The sequence below is a fragment of the Saimiri boliviensis genome, chromosome Y, assembly GCF_048565385.1.
Source record: "Saimiri boliviensis isolate mSaiBol1 chromosome Y, mSaiBol1.pri, whole genome shotgun sequence".
NCBI lineage: Eukaryota > Metazoa > Chordata > Mammalia > Primates > Cebidae > Saimiri > Saimiri boliviensis.
The window spans coordinates 22,133,781-22,159,632 of NC_133471.1; the positions used below are offsets into that span (position 1 = coordinate 22,133,781).

At 53.2% G+C, this 25,852-nt stretch overlaps 1 protein-coding gene across 2 annotated transcripts in view; it reads left to right on the forward strand.

The window, feature by feature from the left end:
• The window catches only part of ASMTL (acetylserotonin O-methyltransferase like), a 49,422-nt gene that overhangs the window by 13,222 nt on the left and 10,348 nt on the right, over positions 1–25,852 (forward strand). The window contains exons 3-10 of one of the 2 annotated variants that reach the window (XM_074392418.1): positions 4,627–4,670; positions 7,628–7,692; positions 9,048–9,109; positions 12,289–12,397; positions 15,601–15,985; positions 20,253–20,415; positions 23,619–23,803; positions 25,563–25,695. In XM_074392418.1, coding sequence (XP_074248519.1) covers positions 4,627–4,670; positions 7,628–7,692; positions 9,048–9,109; positions 12,289–12,397; positions 15,601–15,985; positions 20,253–20,415; positions 23,619–23,803; positions 25,563–25,695 — 1,146 coding nt within the window. Of the gene's footprint in view, positions 1–4,571; positions 4,671–7,627; positions 7,693–9,047; positions 9,110–12,288; positions 12,398–15,600; positions 15,986–20,252; positions 20,416–23,618; positions 23,804–25,562; positions 25,696–25,852 lie in introns of both variants that reach the window. The other variant, XM_074392419.1, reaches the window with a different exon arrangement.

The following is a 25,852-nucleotide window of genomic DNA, read 5'->3' on the forward strand; positions in this document are numbered from 1 at the left end:
GCCGGACGTGGAGGCAGGCGCACCTGTAATCCGAGCTACTCAGGAGGCTGAGGCTGGAGAATTGCTTGAACCCAGGAGGAGGATATTGCAGAGAGCACAGATCATGCCTCTGCACTCTAGCCTGGGCGACAGAGCGAGACTCTGTCTCAAAAAAAAGAAAGTTCCTTTGCTATAAAGGGGATTTGCAGGTGTTGAATATACATGATACAAATCAATGTCATTTACAAGATGCAGCTGGTGCCGCAGCCTGTCTGTTACCACGTTATAATGTCACGAGCTATTACAAGTCACGTAATAGTATCGTTTAGGATATAGAATTCACGGAGCTTACCTATTGCTATGTGTTATAATAATCTCTTGCAATTGATAGACTAGCATAATTTATCATGTAGAATTAATGTAGTTTATCTATGACTATAATATTCTCTTGCCGTTGATATAAAATAGCATCATTTATGATATAGGAATTAATGGAGCTTGTCTCTTGCTGTGTGTTATACTATTCTCTTGCAATTGACTTAATAGTATCTTTTCTTTTTTTTTTGAGATGGAGTCTCACTCTGTTGCCCAGGCCGGAGTGCGGTGGCACCATCTCAGCTCCCTGCAACCTCCGCCTCCTGGGTTCAAGCCATTCTCTTGCCTCACCCTCCCGAGTAGCTGGGACTATAGGTGCATGTCACCACACCTGGGTAATTTTTGTGTTTTTAGCAGAGACGGGGGGGTTTCACCATGTTGGCCAGGTTGGTCTTGAACTCCTGACCTTGTGATCTGCCCACCTTGGCCTCCCAAAGTGCTGGGATGACAGGCATGAGCCACTGTGCCCAGCAGTATTATTTATGTTACAGAATTAATGGAGCTTATGTATGACGGTGTTATAATATTCTCTTGCAGCTGATATAATAGCATCATTTATGGCATAGAATTACTGGACCTTACCTGTAACTCCGTGTTATAATATTCACTTCCCGCCAAGAGCTGTGGCTCACACCTGTAATCCCAGCACTTCGGGAGACTGAGGTGGGCAGATCACCTGAGGTCGGGAGTTCAAGACCAGCCTGGCCAACATGGTGAAACCCCATCTGTACTAAAAATACAAAAATTAGCTGGGCACGGTGGTGGGTGCTTGTAATCCTGGGTACTCAGGAGGCTGAGGCAGGAGAATTGCGTGAACCCGGGAGACAGAAATTGCAGTGAGGCACAATCATGCCACTGCGCCCCAGCCTGGGTGACAGAGCGAGACTCCACCTCCAAAAACTAAAAAAAAAAAACGATATTCTCTTACAGTTAATGTAATAGTGTCATTTATGATATACAAGTAATGTAGTTTATCTATTACTATGTGTTATGATATTCTCTTGTAATTAATATAATAGTGTCATTCATGGTATATAATTAATGGACCGTGTTTATTACCATGTGTCGTAATAGTCTATCACAATTAATAGTAGTATTCTTGTCCCACTGCGTAATATATGATTGCAATTCATGCAACATTATCATTTATAATATAGAATTATGGCCCGGCACAGTGGCTCACGCCTGTAATCCTAGCATTTTGGGAGGCTGAGGCGGGTAGATCACGAGGTCGGGAGTTCAAGACCAGCCTGGCCAAGACGGTGAAACCCTGTCTCTACTAAAAATAGAAAAATTAGCCGGGTGAGGTGGTGGGCACCTGTAGTCCCAGGTACTTAGAAGGCTGAGGCAGGACAATGGCTTGAACCTGGGAGGTGGAGGTTGCAGTGAGCTTAGATCAGGCGTCCCCAAACTACGGCCCACGGGCCGCATGCGGCTCCCTGAGGCCATTTATCCGGCCCCCGCCGCACTTCAGGAAGGGGCACCTCTTTCATTGGTGGTCAGTGAGAGGCGCACAGTATGTGGCGGCCCTCCAACGGTCTGAGGGACAGTGAACTGGCCCCCTGTGTACAAAGTTTGGGGACGCCTGGCTTAGATCGCCCCGCTGCACTCCAGCCTGGACTCCATCTCAAAGAGAAAAAAAAAATTAAAAAACAACAACAATAATAGTCACAATATATTAACATAGTTAATGTAATTAACATCATAACACACTGTTATTTGAACCTAAGAGTATCATGTAGGATACAGAATTAACGTAGGATTCCTACATGGTATGTGATATACTACTGCATTGACTATACTACCGGTTATCATATCTAAAATTACCATAGCAGGCTGGGCACAGTGGCTCACACCTGTTATCCCAGCACTTTGGGAGGCCGAGGTGGGTGGCTTACAACGTCAGGAGTTTGAAACCAGCCTGGCCAACGTGGTCAAACCCCGTCTCTACTAAAAATACAAAAATTAGCCGGGCGTGGTGGCGCACGCCTGTCATCCCAGCTACTCGGGAGGCTGAGGCAGGAGAGTCACTTGAGCCTGGGAGGTGGAGGTTGCAGTGAGCCGAGATCACGCCACTGCACTCCAGCCTGGGCAACAGAGTGAGACTCCATCTCCAAAAAAAAAAAAAGAAAAGAGAAAGAAATGCATTGGAGGTAATGCTGTGGCGAGCACTGCTGTGAATAACAAGAATATTGATTGTGAGTTTTGGCAGGGCAGAGCTTAGGGAAGCCAGTGCTCAGGCAGCCGAGGTCACGGTGACATGCAGATATCCTGTGAACACACGCAGCTCCGAGGCTGAATTGTCAGCCTGGATTCGTTTCATTGTGATAAATACATTTGTCTTTTTCTTTCTTTTGTTTTTTTTTTTTTTTTTTTCAGTCTGGCTGTGTCGCCCAGGCTGGAGTGCAGTGGCACCGTCTCGGCTCACTGCAACCTCCACCTTCTGGGTTCAAGAGGCTCTTGCGCCTCAGCCTCCCGAGCAGCTGAGATTCCAGGTGCCTGACTAGTGTTTTGTAGGTTTGGTAGAGACAGGGTTTCATCACGTTGGCCAGGTTGGTCTGGAACGCCTGACCTCAGGTGATCTGCCTACCTCGGCCTCCAAAAGTGCTGGGATTGCCGGGGTGAGCCACCGCGCCTGGCCCGCAGTCCCTTTTTCTGAAATTACATTGAACCGGTCAAGAAGTGTTTGGCCTTGGCTGGGCGCGGTGGCTTCGCTCTGTCATCACAGCGCCTGGGGAGGCCGAGGCGGCTGGATCACGTCAGGTCTGTTCCAGACCAGCCTGACCAACATGACGAAACCCCATGTCTACTAAATACACAAAAGTTAGCCGGGCGAGGTGCTGGGCACCTGCAGCTCCAGCTACTTGGGAGCTTGAGGCAGGAGAATGGCCTGAGCCCGGGAGGCGGAGGTTGCAGTGAGCCAGCCTCGGGGACAGGAGGGACACTTTGTCTCAAAACAAAAACTACAACAAAAAAAAACCTTCCGGCCTTAATGCAGGGTAACTCAGGGAGATGTGGGGCCCTGAAGTCAACCCCAAGCGGAACCCTCCCTGCCCCCTGAAAGAAGAAGAACTCATAGAACACCTCGTGTTTCCCGGGGCGCCTGTGAGAGTCTCCGCGACTCTCAGCCCTGATCGCACGGCCCCTGCGGGCTCCAGCCTCACCCACCTTCCAGCCCCTGCCAGGGGACCCCTGGGGGATCCACCCGTGTCCTTGCTCCTGGCCCTGAGGCGTCCCAGCCTCACCGTCCGGGGTCAGCCTGGCTTTGTCGGCGTGGTGGTGTTTCACAGCCACACCGTCGGGTCAACCTGTCTGCGAGACCCGTGGTGCGTCACTACGACATGGACTCTGCCAGGTGGCTCACGCCTGTGATCATCCCCGGACCTTGGGAGGCCAAGGCGGGCGGATCACGAGGTCAAGAGATCGAGACTGGCCGGGCCAACATGGTGAAAGTCTAAAAATACAAAAATATTAGCGGGGCATGGTAGCACACACCTGTGACCCCAGCTACTCAGGAGGCTGAGGCAGCAGACTGGCTTGAACCCGGGAGGCGGAGGCTGCAGTGAGCCGAAGTCAGGCCGCTGTACTCTAGTGTGGCGACAGAGCAAGACTCTGTCTCAAACAACAAAAAAAATTAGCCAGGCGTGGTGGCAGGTGCCTATAGTCCCAGCTACTCCAGAGGCTGAGGCAGGAGAATCCCTCGAACCCAGGAGGCGGAGGTTGCAGTGAGCTGAGATCACGCCATTGCCCTCCAGCCTGGGTGACAGAGTGAGACTCTGTCCCAAATAGATAGATAGATAGATACCTATAAGTCTCACTTTCTTGCAGAAAGACCTGCAGATAAATAAATAAGTTAATACATCGAAGTCTGGCTTTCTTGGAGAAAGACCTGGGGATGGATGATGAATAAATAGATAGATAGATTAAAAAAAAAAATCAAACTGTGCCTTTCTTGCAGAAAGACCTGGGGATATATAAAAATAAATAGATAAATAAATCGAAGTCTGGCTTTCTTGGAGAAAGACCTGGGGATGGATGATAAATAAATAGATAGATAGATTAAAAAAAAAATCAAACTGTGCCTTTCTTGCAGAAGGACCTGGGGATATATAAAAATAAATAGATAAATAAATCGAAGTCTGGCTTTCTTGCAGAAAGACCTGGGGATGGATAAATAAATTGATAAATAAATGGAAGTTTGGCTTTCTTGCAGGAAGACCTTCGGGTACACAGATAAATAAATAAATGGAGGTCTGGCTTTCTTGCAGAAAGATATGCGAGCCCCAGACGTGGTCATCGGAGCGGACACGATCGTGGTGAGTGCGTTCAGGGTCTCTCTTTTCTAATGTTCCATTTGCTGTTCACGTGCCGGGGATTCGGCCTTTTCTGGGTCCTGTGAAGACAGCAGGTTCTTTGAGGGACGCGGGCAATGCCTCCTGGTGACGAGCCACTCCCAGGATAAACCTGGGAGGCAGAGGGAAGGCGTGGATTCAGTTCCAGAAACTACCATCACGAAGTACCGCCAAATGAGAGGCCTGAAGGCACAGGAAGGGGCTAGGAACGGCAGCTCACGCCTGTAATCCCAGCGCTTTGGGAGGCCGAGGTGGGCGGATCACTGAGGTCAGGAGATCAAGACCAGCCTGGGCAACATGGTGAAACCCTGGGTCTACTAAAAATACACAAATTAGCTAGGCATAGTGGCTCGTGCCTGCAATCCCAGCTACTTGGGAGGCCGAGGCAGGAGAATCACTTGAGCTTTGGGAGGACGAGGCGGGTGGATCACCTGAGGTCAGGAGTTCGAGACCAGCCTGACCAACATGGTAAAACCCCATCTCTACTAAAAATACAAAACTTAAATGGGCGTACTGGCGGGCACCTGTAATCCCAGCTACTCAGGAGGCTGAGGCAGGAGAGTCGCCTGAACCCGGGAGGCAGAGGTCGCCGTGAGGCAAGATCTCACCGTTGCACTCCAGCCTGGGCAGCAAGAGACAAGCCCCATGTCAAAAAAAAAAAAAAAGACCCACAGGAAAGTCCACACTTCTGGAGGCCAAAAGGCACAAGTCAAGTTGTCTGTGGGATCCTTCCAGAGGTTCTGATGGAGAAGCCGGGCTTGGTCTCTGTCCACATCCAGGTGGCCGCTGGCAGGCCTTGGCGTCGCGTGGCTCACGGCGCCATGCTTCCTGTCTGTGCCTACTTCTCTGCCTGGCCTTCTCCCCTCTGGGTGTCTCTGTCCAAATGTCCCTCTGCTTTTTTTTTTTGAGACACACTCTCAGTCCGTCGCCCAGGCTGGAGTGTCGTGGTGCGATCTCGGCTCACCGCACCTTCCGGTCCTGGTGATTCTCCTGCCTCCCGAGTACCTGGGCTGACAGGTGTGCGGCACCACGATGGGCTGATTTTTGTGGTTTTAGTAGAGACGGGGTTTCGCCGTGTGAGTGAGGATGGTCTCGATCTCCTGACCTCTGTGATCCTCCTGCCTCGGCTTCCCAAAGAGCAGGGATTCCACACCCGGCTGAGTTTATGCGTTGTTTACTTCTGAAATTTACCACCCGACGTTTTCAGACTGAAACTGTGAAAAGCAAATTCTTGGGTAAGGCAGTAGGAGCGTAGCGAAAACAAGGCCAGCAGGGTGGACCCTGACCCTACAGGACTGGGGTCCTTGTAAGAAGAGGAGGTGGCCGGGCGCGGTGGCTCAAGCCCGTAATCCCAGCACTTTGGGAGGCCGAGGCGGGTGGATCACGAGGTCAAGAGATCGAGACCATCCTGGTCAACATGGTGAAACCCCGTCTCTACTAAAAATACAAAAAATTAGCTGGGCATGGTGGCGTGTGCCTGTAATCCCAGCTACTCAGGAGGCTGAGGCAGGAGAATGGCTTGAGCCCCGGAGGCGGAGGTTGCGGTGAGCCGAGATCGCGCCATTGCACTCCAGCCTGGGTAACAAGAGCGAAACTCCGTCTCAAAAAAAAAAAAAGAAGAAGAGGAGGTGAGGACGCACACACAGAGACCCGGGGAGAAGACGGCGTCTCCAAGCCCAGGAGCGAGGCCTCAGGAGGCCCAGCCGTGCCCACAGCTGGATCTCAGACCTCCAGCCTCCAGGACTGCGGGACAATCAGCGTCTGTACTTTCAGCCACCCGGGTTGTAGGACTTTGTCATGGCAGTCTGAGCAGACTCCGTCTGCTCTTAAGTACGTACCCAAAAGGATTCAAAAGCGGGGTTCAGGCCGGGCGCGGCGGCTCACGCCTGTCGTCCCAGCACTTCAAGAGGCCGAGGTGGGCAGATCACAAGGTCAGAAGTTCGAGACCAGCCTGATCAAAATAGTGAAACCCTGTCTCTACTGAAAATACAAAAAAAAATACCTGGCCGTGATAATAATCCCACCTGTCATCCCAGCTACTTAGGAGGCTGAGGCAGAAGCATCTCTTGAACCGGGAGGCAGAGGTTGCAGTGAGCTGACAGAAAAACAAAGCAAGACTCTGTCTCCAAAAAAAAACCAAGCAAACAGGTGTTCACCCAAAAACTTATACGTGAATGTTCACAGCAGCAACAGTCACAACAGCTAAAAGGTACAAACAGCCCAGGTGTCCGTGAGTGGGTCAAAGTAATTACATCACGTCCACACATGGTGGAATACTATGCAGCTATGAAAAGGAGCAAGGTTGGCTGGGCGCAGTGGCTCATGCCTGTCGTCCATCCCAGGGCTTTGTGAGGCCGAAGAGGGCAGCTCACCTGAGGTCAGGTTTTCGAGATCAGTGTGGCCAACATGATGAAACCCCATCTCTACTGAAAATATAAAAAATTAGCTGGACATTCTGAGTAGCTGGGGTTACAGGCACCCACCACCACACCTGGCTAATTTTTGTAGTTTTTAGTAGAGACGGGGTTTCACCATGTTGGACAGGCTGGTCTCAAACTCCTGAGCTCGTGATCCACCTGCCTCAGCCTCGCAAAGCGCTGGGATTACTGGCGTGAGGCACCGCGGCCGGCTGTAGGATTCAGTCTCTCTGCAGTGTCCACAAAAGAAAGAGGATCGGTGGTTACCAGGGGCCGGGGGCAGGGGAAGAGCGTCATGGGCACAGGGTCCCTTTCCGGCGTGATGAGTACATTCTGGAACCAGGCGGGACGTGGTAAGTGCAGTTAGGTGTCAAAAATGGTGACTCAGCCTGTGTCAGTTTCATTTCCGAAAAACCACGGACTCCTGCGAGTGGCTGAGTGGGGTTAGCGCAGACCCGACTCACGCGGCGGGAGCCAACTCCCTCCGTCCTGTTCCTCTCGCAGACCATGGGGCGGCTGATCCTGGAGAAGCCGGTGGACAAGCAGGACGCCTACAGGATGCTGTCACAGTAAGCGCCGCGCTGGCCGCGGGCCGGCCTCAGCGTCCCGCCTGTCTCCCGTGTGAGCCGTGCCGTGTGAGCCGTACCGTGTGAGCTGTGCCGTGTGAGCCGTGCCGTGTCATCTGCTGTGTGATCTGTGCTGTGTGAGCTGTGCTGTGTGATCTGCTGTGTGATCTGCTGTGTGCTCTGTGCTGTGGAGCTGTGCTGTGTGATCTGCTGTGTGAGCTGTGCTGTGTGAGCTGTGCTGTGGAGCTGTGCTGTGTGCTCTGCTGTGTGATCTGCTGTGTGAGCTGTGCTGTGTGATCTGCTGTGTGCTCTGCTGTGTGATCTGCTGTGTGATCTGCTGTGTGATCTGCTGTGTGCTCTGTGCTGTGGAGCTGTGCTTTGTGATCTGCTGTGTGATCTGCTGTGTGCTCTGCTGTGTGCTCTGCTGTGTGATCTGCTGTGTGATCTGCTGTGTGCTCTGTGCTGTGGAGCTGTGCTTTGTGATCTGCTGTGTGAGCTGTGCTGTGTGATCTGCTGTGTGCTCTGCTGTGTGATCTGCTGTGTGATCTGCTGTGTGCTCTGTGCTGTGGAGCTGTGCTTTGTGATCTGCTGTGTGAGCTGTGCTGTGTGATCTGCTGTGTGCTCTGCTGTGTGATCTGCTGTGTGATCTGTGCTGTGGAGCTGTGCTGTGTGATCTGCTGTGTGATCTGCTGTGTGAGCTGTGCTGTGTGCTCTGCTGTGTGCTTTGTGCTGTGGAGCTGTGCTGTGTGCTCTCTGCTCCCTGAGCTCTGCAGTGAGGCAGTCCCTGTCCCTCCATGCCCTGTGTTTCCTGGGATTCTCAGCCCTGATCCGCCCGCTGCAGGCTGCTGTGGTCAGGAGAAGTGGGCAGTGCCCTGTTCTCCCCACAGGGCGTCCTGGACCTGAGCCCACAGCCTGGCCTCCACTCGCATCCCAGGACATGGAGGCGACCCTGGGACAGCAGGCCCAATGGAGAGCTGCCCAGCCTGGGGCTCCTCTCAGGGCCGCTGCCCGTGGGATCTGTGACCCCAGCCCTTGCCTGTCCGTACCGGTTTGCTGTTGAGAGATGCTGAGTGATACAATAGATGGTTTTGCTACTGGAGAATGTGCCAGGCCGTCTTCCGCGTGCGGGTGGGGGTGGCCAGGCTTTCCTTGCCGTCATTGCTCCCAGCGTTGAGTGTATTTTCTCATACTGCCAGCGTTTCTCAGTAGTTCCCCTGGTGACAGCGTGACGGGCCGAGCCGGGAGAAGAGGCTGGGGCCGCGGCCGGGACGGAGGCCACCTCGCTGCGTCTCTGGGTTTGGGAAGCCCGCGCTGTGACTGCCACGTGTCACAGCGAGGGCACCGCTTCTGTCTCACAGGTTGAGTGGCAGAGAGCACAGCGTGTTCACAGGCGTGGCCATCGTCCAGTGCTACAGCCAAGGTAAGCGCGGCCCGGGGATCGGGGGGGGCCGCCTCGGCCGAGGGAAGAACCCGGGACGTTGGAGGGACCCTGGCCGTGAGGGAGGGTGGCGGCTGCCCACCCCCACCCGCAGAGGGACCTCACCTTACGGCTTGCCTGCCAAAGTTGTTTGCCGATTTGGAAGAGTGCAAGGGAAGGGAAAATGTGCAACGTGTCTTACAAACATGCGGAAGAGGCCGGGCGCGGCAGCTCATGCCTGCGATCCCAGCACTTAGGGAGGCTGAGGCGGGTGGATCAGGAGGTCAAGAGTTCAAGACCATCCTGGGCAACATGCTGAAACCCTGTCTCCACTAAAAAGACAAAACCTAGCCGGGCGCGGTGGTGGTCGCCTGTCATCCCAGCTGCTTGGCCGGCTGAGGCAGGAGAGTTGTTTGAACCAGGGAGGCGGAGGCTGCAGTGAGCCGAGATCGCGCCGCTGCACTCCGGCGGGGCTGCAAGAACAAGACTCCATCTCAAAACGAGAAAGAAAAGACCGACAAGTGGAAGGAACGTCTCTGCAGAATCGAGCTTCTCAGCCAGGAGAGGGCTTTGCAGGATGATTTCGCAGCACGTGGTGTAAAATGCCGTGATTGCTTCCGGGCCTGGCGGCTCCGGTGACACCACAGGACAGTCCTGTCGGCACGCGGCGTCTGCTGACCACACAGAGACCCTTCTCTCCGTCTCAGGATCTGCGCTTTCACCTTAATGCCGCTCAGCCGTTCCTCAGCTCAGAGGGAGGGTACAGCCACCGCTGCCCAGCCCGCTGCCCATCATGGGACTCATGGCCTAACTCCTTTCGGGGCTTCAGTCTTTGGTTTTGGGAGGGGGAAGCGGGCGCGTACCACCATGCGCAGCTAATTTTTATTTCAGTAGAGACGGGGTTTCACCATGTTGACCAGGACGGTCTCGGATCTCTTGACCTTGTGATCCACCCGCCTCGGCCTCCCAAAGTGCTGGGATTATAGAGGTCACGACCCACCACGCACGGCCTGATGTTGCTTTGGTTTTGGGAGAGCAAGGCGGGAGCCGAGGCTTCCTCCTGTCGCCCAGGCCTGAGTGCAGTGGTGAGAGCTCGGCTCGCGGCAACCTCCCCCTCCCGGGTTCAAGTGGTTCTCCTGCCTCAGCCTCCCGAGTAGCTGAGATGACAGGCACCCAGCTCCACGCCCGGCTCATTTTGTGTTTTTACTGGAGACGGGGTTTCTCCGCGTTGGCCAGGCTGGTCTCGAACTCCCGACCTCAGGTGATCCGCCCGCCTCGGCCTCCCACAGTGCGGGGATGACAGCCGTGAGCCCCGCGCCCAGCCCCGGAACTCCTTCTTTACGTTCCTTTGGGATTCCCTTGTCCGAGAGGGCTCTTGAACTTTTATGTTTGTTTTCTAGGGTATGTGCACAGAAACACAGAGACCCTGTCACCGACCGGTCTCAGTGAGTTCATTCATTCATTCATTTTGCGGGCATGGCGTTTCACGCGGTCGCCCAGGCTGGAGTGCAGTGGTGCAGTCTTGGCTCGGTGCAGCCTCCGGCTCCTGGGTTCCAGACATTCTCCCGCCTCACCCTCCTGAGCAGCTGCGATTTTAATAGCTCAAAACGAAAGTTTTAGGTCAGGTGCCGTGGTGACTCCCGCCTGGCATCTCAGCACTTTGGGAGGCCGAGGCGGGTTGATCACCTCAGATCGGGAGTTCGAGACCAGCCTGACCAATATGATGAAACCCCCTCTCGACTAAAAATACAAAAATTAGCCAGGCGTGGTGGCGCACGCCTTGAATCGCACCTACTGGGGAGGCTGAGGCAGGAGAATCGGATGAACCCGGGAGGCGGAGGTTGCAGTGAGCCGAGATAGCGCCATTGCACTCCAGCCTGGGCAACAGGAGCGAAACTGTTAAAAAAAAAAAAAGTTTTCTTGAAAACAAGACAAACGGTCACTGACGTTTTAAGTAAAAAGTTAAAAACATTACTTCAGACTTTTATTCGTTTGCTCCATGCAGTTCATTTTTGCTTTCTTTGATCTTTATGAAGATTTTCGTACCCAGTTCGCTCTGGAGGCTGCAGGGGACGATCCTTCCGGCTTCTCCCAGCTCCTGGGGGCTCCAGCATCCCTGGGCTTGTGGCCCCATCACTGCAGCCTCCGTCTGCACGTGGCCTCGTCCTCTGTGTCTGTGTCTCCTCTTTTGCCTCTTAGGGACGCTTGTCACTGGCTTTAGGACCGACCCTGAACCCAAGATAATTTCATTTTATGATTCTTTCCCTAATTGCATCCATAAAGTTCCTATTTCAAAATAAGATCCCGTTCCCAGGTTCCAGGTGGCCATGGATTTTGAGGGGAGCCCCTTGGACCCAGACCAGGTGGTCGGGGAAGTCTCCCGCAGGTACCCCGAGCTCCGCTCGTGCTGTGCTTGTGGCTTTTGCACCCCACTGCTGAAGTCCTCGTGTTCACCCCAAAACTTTCACGCCAAGGCTTCGCGGAAGACCGGTGCCCTCCCTGCTGGAGTGTGGGTCGCACTCAGCCTCCTCCGACGCCCCGTGATTTTATGGGCTCCTCTCTGTGTTGGAAACAGACGCTCAGTGCTGCAAAGGAAGATCAGCCCCGAGACGGAGGATCCCTCAGCAACGCCATTGTTACCTCCTGGGCTGCAGGGAGGGGACCCTCGCCGGCCATCGAGCCCCGAGAGGACAGTGAACCAAGGAAAACACGCACATGGATCCCTGACGCGTGTGGGGTCGTCCTTCCTGCCGTGTCTGAGCTCCGTGGGCCGCAGCCAGACCTCAGCATCTAAACTCACACCCGACCGGCCGGCACCTGAAAACGTTTCTGAACAGGTGACAGCCACGGAGAGCGGGGACACGCCTGTGAGCACGTCCGGCGCAGGTGTCTCGGGGACAGTCCAGGGACACGGAATGTTCCACGTGCCTGTGAGCACGGCGGGTCTCACAGCTGTAGAGGACGGGGCCGCACGGAGTTATGAGCACAGTTATTCTTCAACAAGAAAGGACACTTTAGAAAGGGACTTTTGTATGTCACACTCTTTTCTTGTCTGAAATGCAACCTTTTCCACCGCGAACCTCCATGTCTGAACTGTGCGCTGCGCTCAGATAAACCGCACGCCACAGCCCTGCGGGTGACAGGCTGGCACCCACACTCACGCCACCGCCCTGTCCTTGCAGACAACCAGCTGGACACCAGGGTCTCGGAATTCTATGAGGAAACGATGGTGAAGTTCTCGGAGCTGTCGGCGGACCTGCTGTGGGAATACATCCACAGCGGGGAGCCCATGTGAGTCTCGGGGCGCGGGGGGCGCCGGCAGGCGCAGGCCTGCCACGCCTCACATGTGGGGCCGCAGCCAGCCTTAGGAGAGGAGGAGGCCCCTACCTGCCCCCACGGGGCTGAGCCCGAGGCTGTGTGGCAGAGGGACGTGTGCCAGTGTTACCTGCAGCACACAGCATGCAGTGTGTCTGTGATGACACATGACGTCACGTAACAGAACTGTATTTACAGTCGGATGATTTATATATTATACATTATGCAGTGCATTGTGTGTGATATGTTAACTGCGTTAACGTATGACTACATATTAGTACATATTAATATATATGCATGATTTAATGTGTATATTATAACATATTACAGATTATACTGCAATATGTATAAATATATTACATATAATAGATTTTATTATAGATATATCCGTCATAATTTTGATTAATGCTTAATATTAATCAATATTAATATTAATGTTTAATGATTAGTTTTAATTGACATCAACTAATCATATAATTAGATACTATTATAATAGATTAATACAGTATATAACAATACTTATAAAAGTATTATATACTATATATTAATATACTTGTAAAAAATAGATTATATGATACTATGATAGATTATATAATTATATATCTCATATATTACTAAGTTAATATATAATTATATATACTTATATAATATAGAATTATATGTAGCATGAATACATAATTTGATGTATACGTAATTATAATATCTTAATTACATGGTAATTAGTGCATATTAAATATGTGTAATTATATGCAGACTAATTATATATTAAGTGTAATATAGGTAATTATGCATATATTACATATATATTATATAAATATATATAATGTGCTATAGAAATATATAATTTATAAAGTAAAATCTATTTTTATATTATAAAAATATATAAAAAGGTATTTATATAAACATGTATGCAAATATATTTGCATAAAACATGTTTATGATATATATAAAATATAGAGAAATAATTTTATATATTGATTTTTGGAGAGAGGGTCTCGCTCTGTCTCCCAGGGTGGAGTGCAGTGGCACAGTCGTAGCTCAGCCTCTCAAGCTGAAATGACACACCTCAGCCTCCCGAGTGGCTGGGACTACAGGTGCACACCACCACAGCTGGCTAATTTTGTTATTTTTTGTAGCGATGGGGTCTCACTACGTTGCCCGGGGTGGTCTTGAAGTCCTGGGCTCAAGCGATCCTCCCACCTCAACCTCCTGAGGAGTTGGGACCACAGGCACGCACTCCACCACACAGGGCCGACTTCAGTGTTAGTTTTGTTGCGATGGAGTCCGCGCAATATATCTGTCTGTTAACCCAGAGGATGCTATCTCCGCTGAAATCAGCTGGGTAGCGAAGACAGATACCACCGGATCTCACTTATATGCAACATAAAACAGATGCATTTGGTCAAAGGTAGCATTTAAGTCTGGGCCGGGTGAGGTGGCTCAAACCTGTTATCCCAGCACTTTGGGAGGCCACGGTGGGCGGATCACCTGAGGTCAGGAGTTCGAGACCAGCCTGGCTGACACGGAGAAACCCCGTCTCTACTAAAAATTCAGAGATTAGCTGGTGTGGTGGCGGGCACCTGTAATCCCAGCCACACCAGAGGCAGGGGCAAGAGCATCTCTTGATGCTCCCGGGAGGCAGAGGTTGCAGTGAGCCGACATTGCACCACTGCACTGCAGCCTGGGCCATAGAGTGAGACTGTCTCAAAAAATAATAACAATAAAAAATAGAGTGGGCACAGTGGCTCATGCCTGTCATCCCAGCAGTTTGGGAGGCCAAGGCAGGTGGATCACTTGAGGCCGGGAGTCTGAGACCAGCCTGACAAACACGGTGAAACCCCGACTCTACTAAAAGTAAAAACAAAATTAACCAGGCGTGGTGGCCGGTGCCTGTAGTGCCAGCTACTCGGGAGGCTGAGGGAGGAGAATCGCTTGAACCTGGAGTCGGAGGTTACAGATCAGGCCAGTGCACTCCAGCCTGGGCGACAGAGCGAGACTCCACCTCAAAAAATAACAATAAAAGTGGAAAAAAAAAAGTATTTTTTTAAACAGAGAGAAAAGAGCCTCTGCCCAGCGCTGAACTGTCCGTATATGAAGCCAGCCAGGGAAGACGCGCCTGGTTCTCTTGGTCCTCTGGCCTCACTGCTCAAAGTGGAGGGCAGCCCTGGTGTGGGGTTTTTCTTGTTGTTGGTTTTTTTTTGGCGGAATCTCATGCTTGTTTCTGAGGCTGGAGCGCAGTGGTGCGATCTGGGCTCACTGCAACCTGCGCCTCCCGGGTTCACGCGACTCTCCTGCCTCAGCCTCCTGAGTATCTGGAATTACAGGTGCCCGCCACCATGCCCGGCTAATGTTTGCATTTTTTTTTTTTTTTTTTTTTGAGACGGAGTTTCGCTCTTGTTGCCCAACCTGGAGTGCAATGGCGCGATCTCGGCTCACCGCAGCCTCCGCCTCCTGGGTTCAGGCAATTCTCCTGCCTCAGCCTCCTGAGTAGCTGGGATTACAGGCACGTGCCACCATGCCCAGCTAATTTTTTTTGTATTTTTAGTAGAGACGGGGTTTCACCATGTTGACCAGGATGGTCTCGATCTCTTGACCTCGTGATCCACCTGCCTCGGCCTCCCAAAGTGCTGGGATGACAGGCTTGAGCCACCGCGCCCGACCAATGTTTGCATTTTTAGTAGAGAGAGGATTTCTCCATGTTGGCCAGGCTGGCCTTGAACTGGCGACCTCAGGTGATCCTCCCGCCTCGGCCTCCCACAGTGCTGGGTTGAGAGGCCTGAGCCCCTGGGCCCGGCCTATTGTTAATTTTTATTATTATTTTTTGAGACCGAGTCTCGTTCTGTCACCCAGGCTGCAGCGCAGTGGTGCAGTCTGGGCTCACTGTAACCTCCGCCTCCCGGGATCAAGAGATTGTCCTGCGTCTGCCTCTGGAGTCGCTGGGACCACAGGCATGAGCCACCATGCCCGGCCAATCTTTGTATTTTTACCAGAGATGGGGTTTCTCCATGTTGGCCAGGCTGGTCTCGAACTCATGACCTCAGGTGTCCCTCCGACCTCAGCCTTCACAGCTGGGCTGACAGGCGTGAGCCACCGCGCCCGGCCCTGGTGGCTGCGGCGTATCTAAGCAGGGGAGACGTTTCTCCTGGTTGTCACCTCTTCCCTTCCCCTGCCCCCGCCAGGGACAAGGCGGGCGGCTACGGGATCCAGGCTCTCGGCGGGATGCTGGTGGAGGCGGTGCACGGCGACTTCCTGAATGTCGTGGGCTTCCCGCTGAACCGCTTCTGCAAGCAGCTGATGCAGCTGTACTGCCCGCCCCGGCCCGACGACCCGCGGCGCGCCGAGCACGACTCCATCCCGGCCGTGGACACCTTCGAAGACCTCAGCGACGTGGACGAGGGCGGCCCAGAGCCCGCTCGGGGGGACGCCGGCAGCCGCCCACAGAAAGCCGAGGCTGGAGTGGCCGGAGCGGCCCCAGCGGAGGCTGAGGGGAACGGGACCCCCGAGACCCTGCCTCCGTTCCCCACACGCCTCCTGAAACTCATCAATGGCTTCAAAACGTCGAAGGTACCTGTGTCTGCCTCCTCGGGCCACTGTCCCAAATGAGCACATACCGGGCTTAAAGCCACAGGAGTCCTGTCGTCAGAGTCCTGAAGGGTGGCAGTGTGCGGTGAAGGTGTCTCGGGCACACTTTCTCTGGAGGCTCCCGGGGAGGCTCCTGCCTGTCTCTGCAGCTCCTGGGGCCTCCAGCACCCCTGGGTTTGTGGCCCCATCACTGCAACCTCTGCCTGGGCCCGCACGTGGCCTTCTCATCTGGGTCTGCGTCTTCTCTTCTGTCTCTTAGAAAGTCACCTGTCATTGCATTTAGGGGCCACGCTTCTCCACGATCATCTTTCTTAACTCCATCCGCAAAGACCCCTCTCTTTTTTTTTTTTTTAAGATGGGGTTTCACCATGATGGCCAGGCTGGTCTTGAACTTCTGACCTCAGGTGATCCATCCACCTCGGCCTCCCAAAGTGCTAGGATGACAGGTTTGAGCCACCGCGCCCGGCCAATACCCCTCTTGAAAACAAGGGCTCTGTGTTAAAATTCACAGATTCTGGGGATCAGGATGTGGACCAATCTTTCGGGAGGACCAGTTCAGTCAACTCCACGTGTATCCAGTTCCCTCTGGAGGGTCCAGGGGAGGGTCCTTCCGCCTCTCTCAGCTCCCGGGGGCTCCCGCTTCCCTGGACTTGTGGCCCCATCACTGCAGCCTCCGCCTCCGTCTCCACACGGCCTCCTGCTCTGTGCCTGCATCTCCCGCTCTGTCTCTTACAGGGAGGTCTCCCTAATCCACTGACTCCGACTCATCTCAGGTCCCCTAGCTCACAAAGACCCTTTTATTTTCAAATAAGATCCCAGCCAGGCGCGGTGGCTCACAACTGTCATCCCAGCCGTTTGGGAGGCCGACGTGGCCAGATCAGAAGGTCAAGAGATGGAGACCATCCTGGCCGACATAGTGAAACCCCATCTCTGCTAAAACTACAAAAATTAGCTGGGCATGGTGCATGCCTGTAATCCCAGCTACTGGGGAGGCTGAGGCAGGAGAATCACTTGAACCCGGGAGGCGGAGGTTGCAGTGAGCCAAGATTGTACCACTGCACTCCAGCCTGGGCGACAGAGCAAGGCTCTGTTTAAAAAAAAAAAAAAAAAGCCGTTCCCCGGTAGTGGGGGTTAGGGTGCGGTTGCATCTTTTGGGGAGTAGCTGGCAAGCATGGACCATCCTGGGTCTGTGCCAGGCTGGCACGGGGTCCAGCGTGCTTTTGAAGCCGGGAAGGACTCACATGACCCCCACATGGCACATGTGAGAATTCCCCAATGGGCCTTCCTCCCGCGGGGTCAGCCAGGCTGCCATGCCTGGGACGTGTGGGCCTTCACCGGTCCAGAAGTCCCGCTGGCCAGGCGGGAGGTGGACCTGGCGCCTGGAGGGTACCGCGGGTCGGGGTTAGTGCCCTCATCCCCGCTGATGCTGTTACCCCAGGGCAGCCCTCCCGCCGGTGTGGGCAGCCGGTCCCTGAGATGTCCGTAGGTCACCGTGGCCACACGGGGTACCGAACCAGCAGAGCCCCTCCACGTGGACGGTCTCCGCCTTCTCTGCCCAGAGCTCGGTGGGCAGTGGCTTCCCACCAGGTCCTACAGCCTGCAGGCAGCGGAGCTCCAATGCCCTCCTCTTCCCCGAGAGGGCCCGTCTTTCTTTTTTTATTTCACAAAAACCGTCACCCAGGCTGGAGTATAGTGACTCCATCTCAGCTCACTGCAACCTCCGCCTCCCGGGTTCAAGCGATTCTCCTGCCTCAGCCTCCCAAATAGCTGGGACTACAGCCGCCCACCACCACGGCCGGATAACTTCTGCATTTTTAGTAGAGGTGGGGTTCCACCATGTTGGTCGGGCTGCTCTCGAACTCCTGACCTCAGGTGATCCACCTGCCTCAGGCTCCTGAAGTGCTGGGGTTGCAGGTGTGAGCCACCGCACCCGGCCTGAGGCCCCATCTTTTAACTGTTATGCGGGTCTGGGCTCCTGGGGGCCCCTCACGGCGGCAGAGCAGACGGAGAAGGGACGGAGCCCTCCCAGGACCAGGGGTCCCTCAGGGCATCCTCCGGGAAGCAGACGGGATGCCAAGGGCGGGCGGGGGGCGCAGGCTGCGGGGGGCAGGGAGCCCGGCCGATGGCCACCTGCCACCACTCGTGAGCAGCACAGAGAACGTGCAGTGACAAGGGAGGAACGGTGGTCACGGCACGCCCCGTCTCCGTGTCTCTAACGGACCAGGTGCTGACTGTTAAGTCAATACCGGGTGGCTGATGAATGAAGTCATCCTGACGAGTGTATTATGAAATTATGTATTTAAATTATCAAATTAGAAATCCTTATTTAAGAAGAACAAATAAATTATAATTTAAAATATATAGTTATAATTTATTATACAATTGTATGATTATAATCACATTATATAATTACATAAATTATATAAGATGAATTATATAAATGTTATATAATCATATAACTTACATGTTATATGATTATATAACAATAGTTACATAATTACATAAACTATATAACTTACATGATTATATAACATAATAGTTACATAATTACATAAACTATATAACTTATAAGTTATAACTATATATAACTATATAACATAAGTTATAGTTTATGTGATTATATAACATTTAATTTATATTACATAAACTATGTAACATGTTATATAATTATAACAAGTTATATTACATAAATATAAGTCATATAACAAATATTACATAAGTTATATAATTATATAAACAAATATATGTTGTAATTACATAACAAGTTATATAGTTTATGTAATTATAACAAACTATAACACAAGTTATATATTATATAACTTATATAACATGTAAGTTATATAACATAAGTTACATAATTATATAACAAGTTATATAGTTTATGTAATTATGTAACGATTATATAATTTATATAACAGTATAATTATATAGTAAGTTATATAATTATATGACTTGTATAATGTATACAAGTCATAATTTATGTAATACATGATTTGGTTATATAATTCACATAATTTATATAATTTAGTAATTATGATTATATAAATATACGATTATATAACATAATTATGTATATTTATATAATTTATAAATATGTGATTATGTAACTTATAATTATGTAATTAATATATTAGAATATATGTTAAATATATAATTATGTAACTAATAATATATTTATATATAATCACATAATGTATAATTAAGGTAAAGTGAGGTCATGTGAGCGGACCAAATCCAATAGGACAGAGGTCCTTGTAAGAAGAAGAGATACAAATTACGTAATTTATAATTATATATTATAATTTATAAGCCACTGGGAGGTTTTTGAACAGCAGATGTTGATTCCCCCAGAGTCCTGGAGGCGGGAGGTCTGAGATCCAGGTGTGGGCAGGGCTGGCTGCCCCTGAGGCCTCTCTCCTGGGCTGTGAGGTGCCGTCTCCTCCCTTGTCCTCACTGCGTCGTCCCTGTGTGTGTGTCTGTGTGTGTCTGTGTGTGTGTGTCCTCACCTCCTCTTCCTATAAGCACCCCAGAGTCACACTGGATCTGGTCCACCCAAATGACCTCTTTTTACCTTCATCATCTCTTTGAAACCATGCTTACAGGCCCGGCGCAGTGGCTCACACCTGTCACCCCAGCACTTTGGGAGGCTGAGGTGGGCAGATCACCTGAGGTCAGGAGTTCGAGACCATCCTGGCCAACGTGGTGAAACCCCGTCTCTGCTAACACAAACATTAGCCGGGTGTGGTGGCGCGCGCCTGTAGTCCCAGCTACTCAGGAGGCTGGGTCAGGAGAATCGCTTGAGCCTGGGAGGTGGAGGTTGCGGTGAGCTGAGATCATGCCATTGCAGTCCAGCTTGGGCCACAGAGCGAGATTCTGTCTAAAAAAAAATATATATATTTTTTTTAAAATTAAAAAAAACCTGCCTACAAGTAGAGTCCCATCCTGAGGTCCCCGGGGGATTAGGGGTTCAACGCACGGGTGTTGGACTTGGCCCATACGTGTAGCATGCTGATTTTCCTCCCGTGGGCTGCTTTTCCCAGGTGACATTCGTTGACGTGCTTTCACGCCTTGCTGTAGCTGGGGACTCGATCCTGTAGATCCCGAGTGCTCTGTCTCAGAGAAAGCTCGGCGCGCACTGGAAACGCTTTTGACACCGTTGGTCTCCACGGTCTCGTGGACGGTGTGTGGGAGGAAAAAGGGCGTGGGCGGTGACTCACTGAGCCCTCCCGCACCTGTGTTTAACGGGCAGGCCCTGTTCACCGCCTGCAAGCTGAAGGTGTTCGATCTGTTAAAAGACGGAGCTCCCCAGAAGGCCGCGGACATTGCCCCCAAAGTGGATGCCTCTGTGTGCGGCACGGAGAGGCTTCTGGACGCCTGCGCAGCCCTGCGGCTCCTGGAGAAGTCGGAGCAAGGTAACGAGACTCTGACTTGGGGTTTCACCCTGAGAATCTCGGCAGGTGGAAGTCAGTCACGGTGGGACGGTGACCTGGAGCCCAGGCTCCAGGGTGAGGAAGGGGGGCCAGACCTTCTGTCCCCTCTCTGCCCTCAGGATGGCTGCTATTCCCGCAAGGATGAGAAGCAGAGGGTGGATGAGAGAGAGGGAACAGCAGGGCTGCGAGGACGCGGGAGAAATGCAGGTTCCTATAGGGTCTGGTCTCCAAGGGGGTGGATCAGTCGGTGTCCTCCCGACAAAGAACCCAGCACTGGGACAGAGACACGTCTGGTTGCTTGCTTATGTTTATAGACAGATAACGTGGATGGGTGGTTAGACAGATAGATGCATAGATGCTTCGATACAGACGGATGATAGGGATAGGTACATAGATGACAAGTAGAGCTGATAGATATATACATGGATGGATGGATGGATGGATGGATGGATGGATAGATGATGGTAGCTGAATAAATGGATGGATAGGAAGGTGGATGGATGGGTAGATCAGTGAATGGGTGGGTGCATGGGTAAATGGATGGATAGATAAATGGGAGGGTGGATAGAGAATGGTTGGATTGCTGAATCGGTGGATGGGTGCATGGATGGGTGGCTGGATGGATGGATGGGTCGGTGGGTGGGTGGGTGGATGAGTGGATGCATGGATGGATGACAGGGTGGATGAATAGATAAATCAGTGGATCGGTGGATGGGTTGGGTGAGGGAATGGATGGATGAGTGGGTGGGTAGGTGGATGCATGGATGAGTGATTGGGAGGGAGGGTGGGTGAACGGATGGATGGATGGGTGATTGGGAGGGTGGGTGCATGGATGGGTGGATGGATGGAGGGATGGATGAGTGATTGGGAGGGAGGCTGGGTAGATGGATGGATGGATGGTGGATGGATGAGAGGGTGGATGAATAGATATATCAGTGGATTGGTGGATGGGTTGTTGGGTGATGGAATGGATGGATGAGTGCGTGGATGGTGGATGGATGGATGGGTGATTGGGAGGGACGGTGGGTGAACAGATGGATGGATGGATGGGTGATTGGGAGGGTGGGTGCATGGATGGGTGGATGGATGGAGGGATGGATGAGTGATTGGGAGGGAGGCTGGGTGAATGGATGGATGGATGGTGGATGGGTGAGAGGGTGGATGAACAGATGTATCAGTGGATTGGTGGATGGGTTGTTGGGTGATGGAATGGATGGATGAGTGCGTGGATGGTGGATGGATGGATGGGTGATTGGGAGGGTGGGTGCATGGATGGATGGATGGTGGATGGATGGGTGATTGGGAGGGTGGGTGAACGGATGGATGGATGAGAGGGTGGATGAATAGATGTATCAGTGGATCGGTGGATGGGTAGTTGTGTGAGGGAATGGATGGGTGAGTGGGTGGGTGGCTGGATGGATGGATGGCAGGGTGCATAATTGGATGGGTGGATAGGTGGATGGGTGATTGGATGGGTGGGGGAATGGATGGATATGGATGGATGGATGGATGCATGGGTGGATGGATGGATGGGTGGGATGGTGCATAATTGGATGGATGGATGGATGGATGGATGGGTGGGTGGGACAGTGCATAATTGGATGGACGGATGGATGGATGGATGGATGCATGGGTGGGACAGTGCATAATTGGATGCATGGATGGATGGATGGGTGGATAGGTGGGTGGGTGGATGGATGAATGGCTGGGTGGATGGCTGGGTGCATGGGAGGGAGAATAAATACATGTTATCAGTGGATTGGTAGTTGGGTGGGGGAATGGATGGATGAGTGGGTGGGTGGGTAGGTGGGTGGATGGGTGGGGAATGGATGGATGGGTGCATTGGCTGATGGGTGGGTGTGTCTGTAAGCGCATGGGTGGGTGGATGAGTGGGTGGATGGATGGATGGATGATGTGTTTTCTGAATTGAACAGAACCCTTCAGCACGATGCTAGAACAGAGGGCACATGGCCACGTCCTCGAGTAGCTTGGGAAGGGCATGAGGACAGATGACGCCCGAGCAGATGAGGACACAAAACATGCAGAAGTGGAGGCCCCCGAGGCTGCGCCCTTGCCACAGAGACCCATGACTATATCGTTAAGAGTCTGGAGCGTAGGAAGCCAAACGTTTTCCCAGCTAGAGGAGTTCACTGCCATTCTCACGTCCTGAAAATCATGATGGCTCACGCCTGTAATCCCAGCACTTTCGGAAGCCGAGCTGGGTGGATTACGTGGTATCAGGAGTTCGAGACCAGCCTGACCAACATGACAAAACTCCATCTCTACTAACAATACGAAATTAGCCAGGGGTGGTGGCACGTGCCTGTAGTCCCAGGTACTTGGGAGGCTGAGGCAGAATCACTTGCATGCAGGAGGGGAAGGTTGCAGTGAGCCAAGATCGTGCCACTGCACTCTAGCGTGGGCAACAAGAGCCAAACACTGTCAGAAAAGAGAGAGAGAGAGAGAAGGGAGGGAGGGAGGGAAGGAGGGAAATCAGATGAATATGGAGAAAGGCTTTGTGCACTGGCCCTCTAGGAGCAGGTGTGGTCTGCATGGGCTGCCCCAGAAACGGTCACCTTTCCTGGTCCACGTGAACCCAGGGCCGCTTCTGACCCCGCAGAACCAGAGGGGTGCCAGGCCGTCTGTTTACATGTACGGGTCTCCACTGACGGATCCTCTGCCCTCCAGCCTCTCATTCTGTGGGAGGGGCATCCTGGCACGGAGCTTGGGGCTGCGTCTGCGGACAGCTGACCTGCGCATGAAGTGGGTGGAAGGAAGAACTTCCCTGTATCACTCAGGGTGCTCCACAGCAACAGAACCCCTAGGATGTAACCTAGGAGATCGACTTATTTATTGTTTAGACGGAGTCTTACTCTGTCGCCCGGGCTGGAGGGCAGTGGCATGATCTCCACTCACTGCAACCTCTACCTCCCGGGTTCAAGTGATTCTCCTGCCTCCGCCTCCCGAGTACCTGGCATGTGAGGCGCCTGCCACCATGCCCGGCTAATTTTTGTTATTTTTAGTGGAGACGGGGTTTCTCCATGTTGGTCAGGGTGGTCTCCAACTCCCGACCTCGTGATCTGCCCGCCTTGGCCTCCCACAGTGCTGGGTGACCGCCCGAGCCCCCGCAGCCGGCCTCCTCGGGCTTTCTTGCTCTGAGGTCACACAGCATCCTGTTTCTTCAGGGTACAGTAACACAGAGGCAGCAGACGTCTACCTGGTGTCGGACGGTGCCTACTCTCTGCACGGCTATGTCGCGTACAGCAGCGAGGTCACCTGGAACCTCTTTACGCACCTGGAGGTCGCCGTCCGAGACGGAACCAACCAGAACGTCAGCCTGCTGGGAGAGACGGCGGGAGATGTATTCCAGGTAGGGCGAGCCTTCCCGCCGGGCGTGCGTCCTGCCGAGGCACATTGGTGCGCACGGCGGCGCGGGCGGCTGGCTCCGTCGGCCTCCAGGCTGGCAGATCCCGAAGCCTCGGTGCTGTGGCTGTGCCCTCGCTCACCTCCACAACAGGTCCCAGGTAGCTCCGCTGCACTGTCACGCCGCGGCAGCTGAAAACAGAATCGCCAGTGGCCGGGCGCGGGGGCTCCCGTCTGCAATCCCAGTACTTTGGGAGGGGCTGAGGTGGGTGGATCACGAGGTCAGGAGTTCAACACCAGCCCGACCAACACAGTGAAACCCTGTCTTGGCTAAAAATACAAAAAATTACCCGGGCGTGGTGGTGGGCGCCTGTAATTCCAGCGACCCAGGAGGCCGAGGCGGGAGAATCGCTTGAACCCGGGAGGCGGAGGTTGTAGTGAGCCGAGATCACGCCACTGTACTTCGGTCTGGGGCACAACAGCAAAACTTCATCTGAAAAAAAATAAATAAGAAACCAGAACGTCCTCCCAGAAAGGGGTCTGGAGGCCGTACGTCGGAACTGACACCTGTAATCCCTGCACTTTTGGAGGCCAAGTTGGGAGGCTGGTTTGAGCCCAGGAGTTAGACACCAGCCTGGCCAACACAGTGAGACCCCGTCTCTATAAAAACAATTAAAGATTGATTAGGACGGGCATGGTGGCATGAGAGACCAAGGTGGGATGATCACCTGAGGTCAGGAGTTAGAGACCGGCCTGGCCAACACGGTGAAACCCCACCTCTACCAAAAATACAACGAATCAGCCCGGCGTGGTGGCAGGCGCCTGTGATTCCACCTATTCGGGAGGCTGAGGCTGGAGAATCGCTTGAACCCGGGAGGCGGAGGTTGCGGTGAGCTGAGATCGTGCTCCCCTGCAGACAGGCTGTAGATCCTCTGTCTCTCTGTGTTCCTGTGTCTGTCAAAAGCGGAGCGACAGACAGGGAGGCAGAGACAGGGAGGCTTGGAGGGACAGAGACAGAGGCAGAGAGACAGAAGGAGACGGAGAGATAGGAGAACAGAGACAGAGACACATAGAGGGACACAGAGGCAGAGACAGAAGCCAGCGGTGGAGAGAGAAGCGGACAGGTGCAGACGGGCCCCGAGCCCGAGTGAGCATCCAGCCCGAGATGTCCTGACCCCGTGGCTGCCGCCCGCCCGGGGAGAGCCGCGGAGGCCCCGAGGGATTTGGGGAGCCAGGGTGGAGGGGCTGCCCCCAGGAGCCAGGCTCAGGAGCAGGCTGGGCAGGGCTTCCTTGCCCCAGGGCCACAAGGCAAGTCCAGGCTGGGAGCCGTGAAGGCAGCTGTGCCCAGGCCTGACCCGGGTTCCTCTGTGGCCGGGGTGGGTGCCAGCATGGGACCTGGGGCAGCTATCGGGACCCTACTCTCTGTCTGGGAGGACCCCGCTCTGCTTCCCTGTCCCGGGTTTTCCACGCTGAGATGTCCGTGGCTGGCCCGGAGCCTCCAGGGTGAAAAGCCTCCTTGTCTGGGAAACTCGGATGGTAGTAGGAGGTCAGGCCGTGGTGTGGACGCAGTCATTCCAAGGAGATCGCCCCCCACTTGGGGGTCCACTGTCCCCAGCCTTGCCACAGAAGGGTGCCCCACGCCGCTGTGCCGCGAAGCCCCCTCTGCAGCCCAGGCGCCGGGGCCTGCGTGTTTTCCGCCTGGGGACAGGCTGGGCGAGCCCCCGGCCCGTGCGCCCTGGCGCCCCTGAGCCCCCGCTCTGTTCCAGGACGTGCTCTACCGGAGCCCCGAGGCGCGGCTGCAGTTCATGCGAGCCATGCACGGCCTGACCAAGCTGTCTGCGCGGCACGTGCCCGCCGCCTTCGACCTGTCTGGCTTCTCCTCCGCCTGCGACGTGGGAGGTGGGTACGACCCCCCCCCAACCCCGCCAGGACTCCGCGCGTGCCTTTGTCTTTATGAAGCTGCAGGCATTAGCCGGGCGCGGCAGCTCAGGCCTGTCATCCCTTTGGGAGGCCGGGGCGGGAGGATCAGTTGAGGTCGGGAGTTCGAGACCATCCT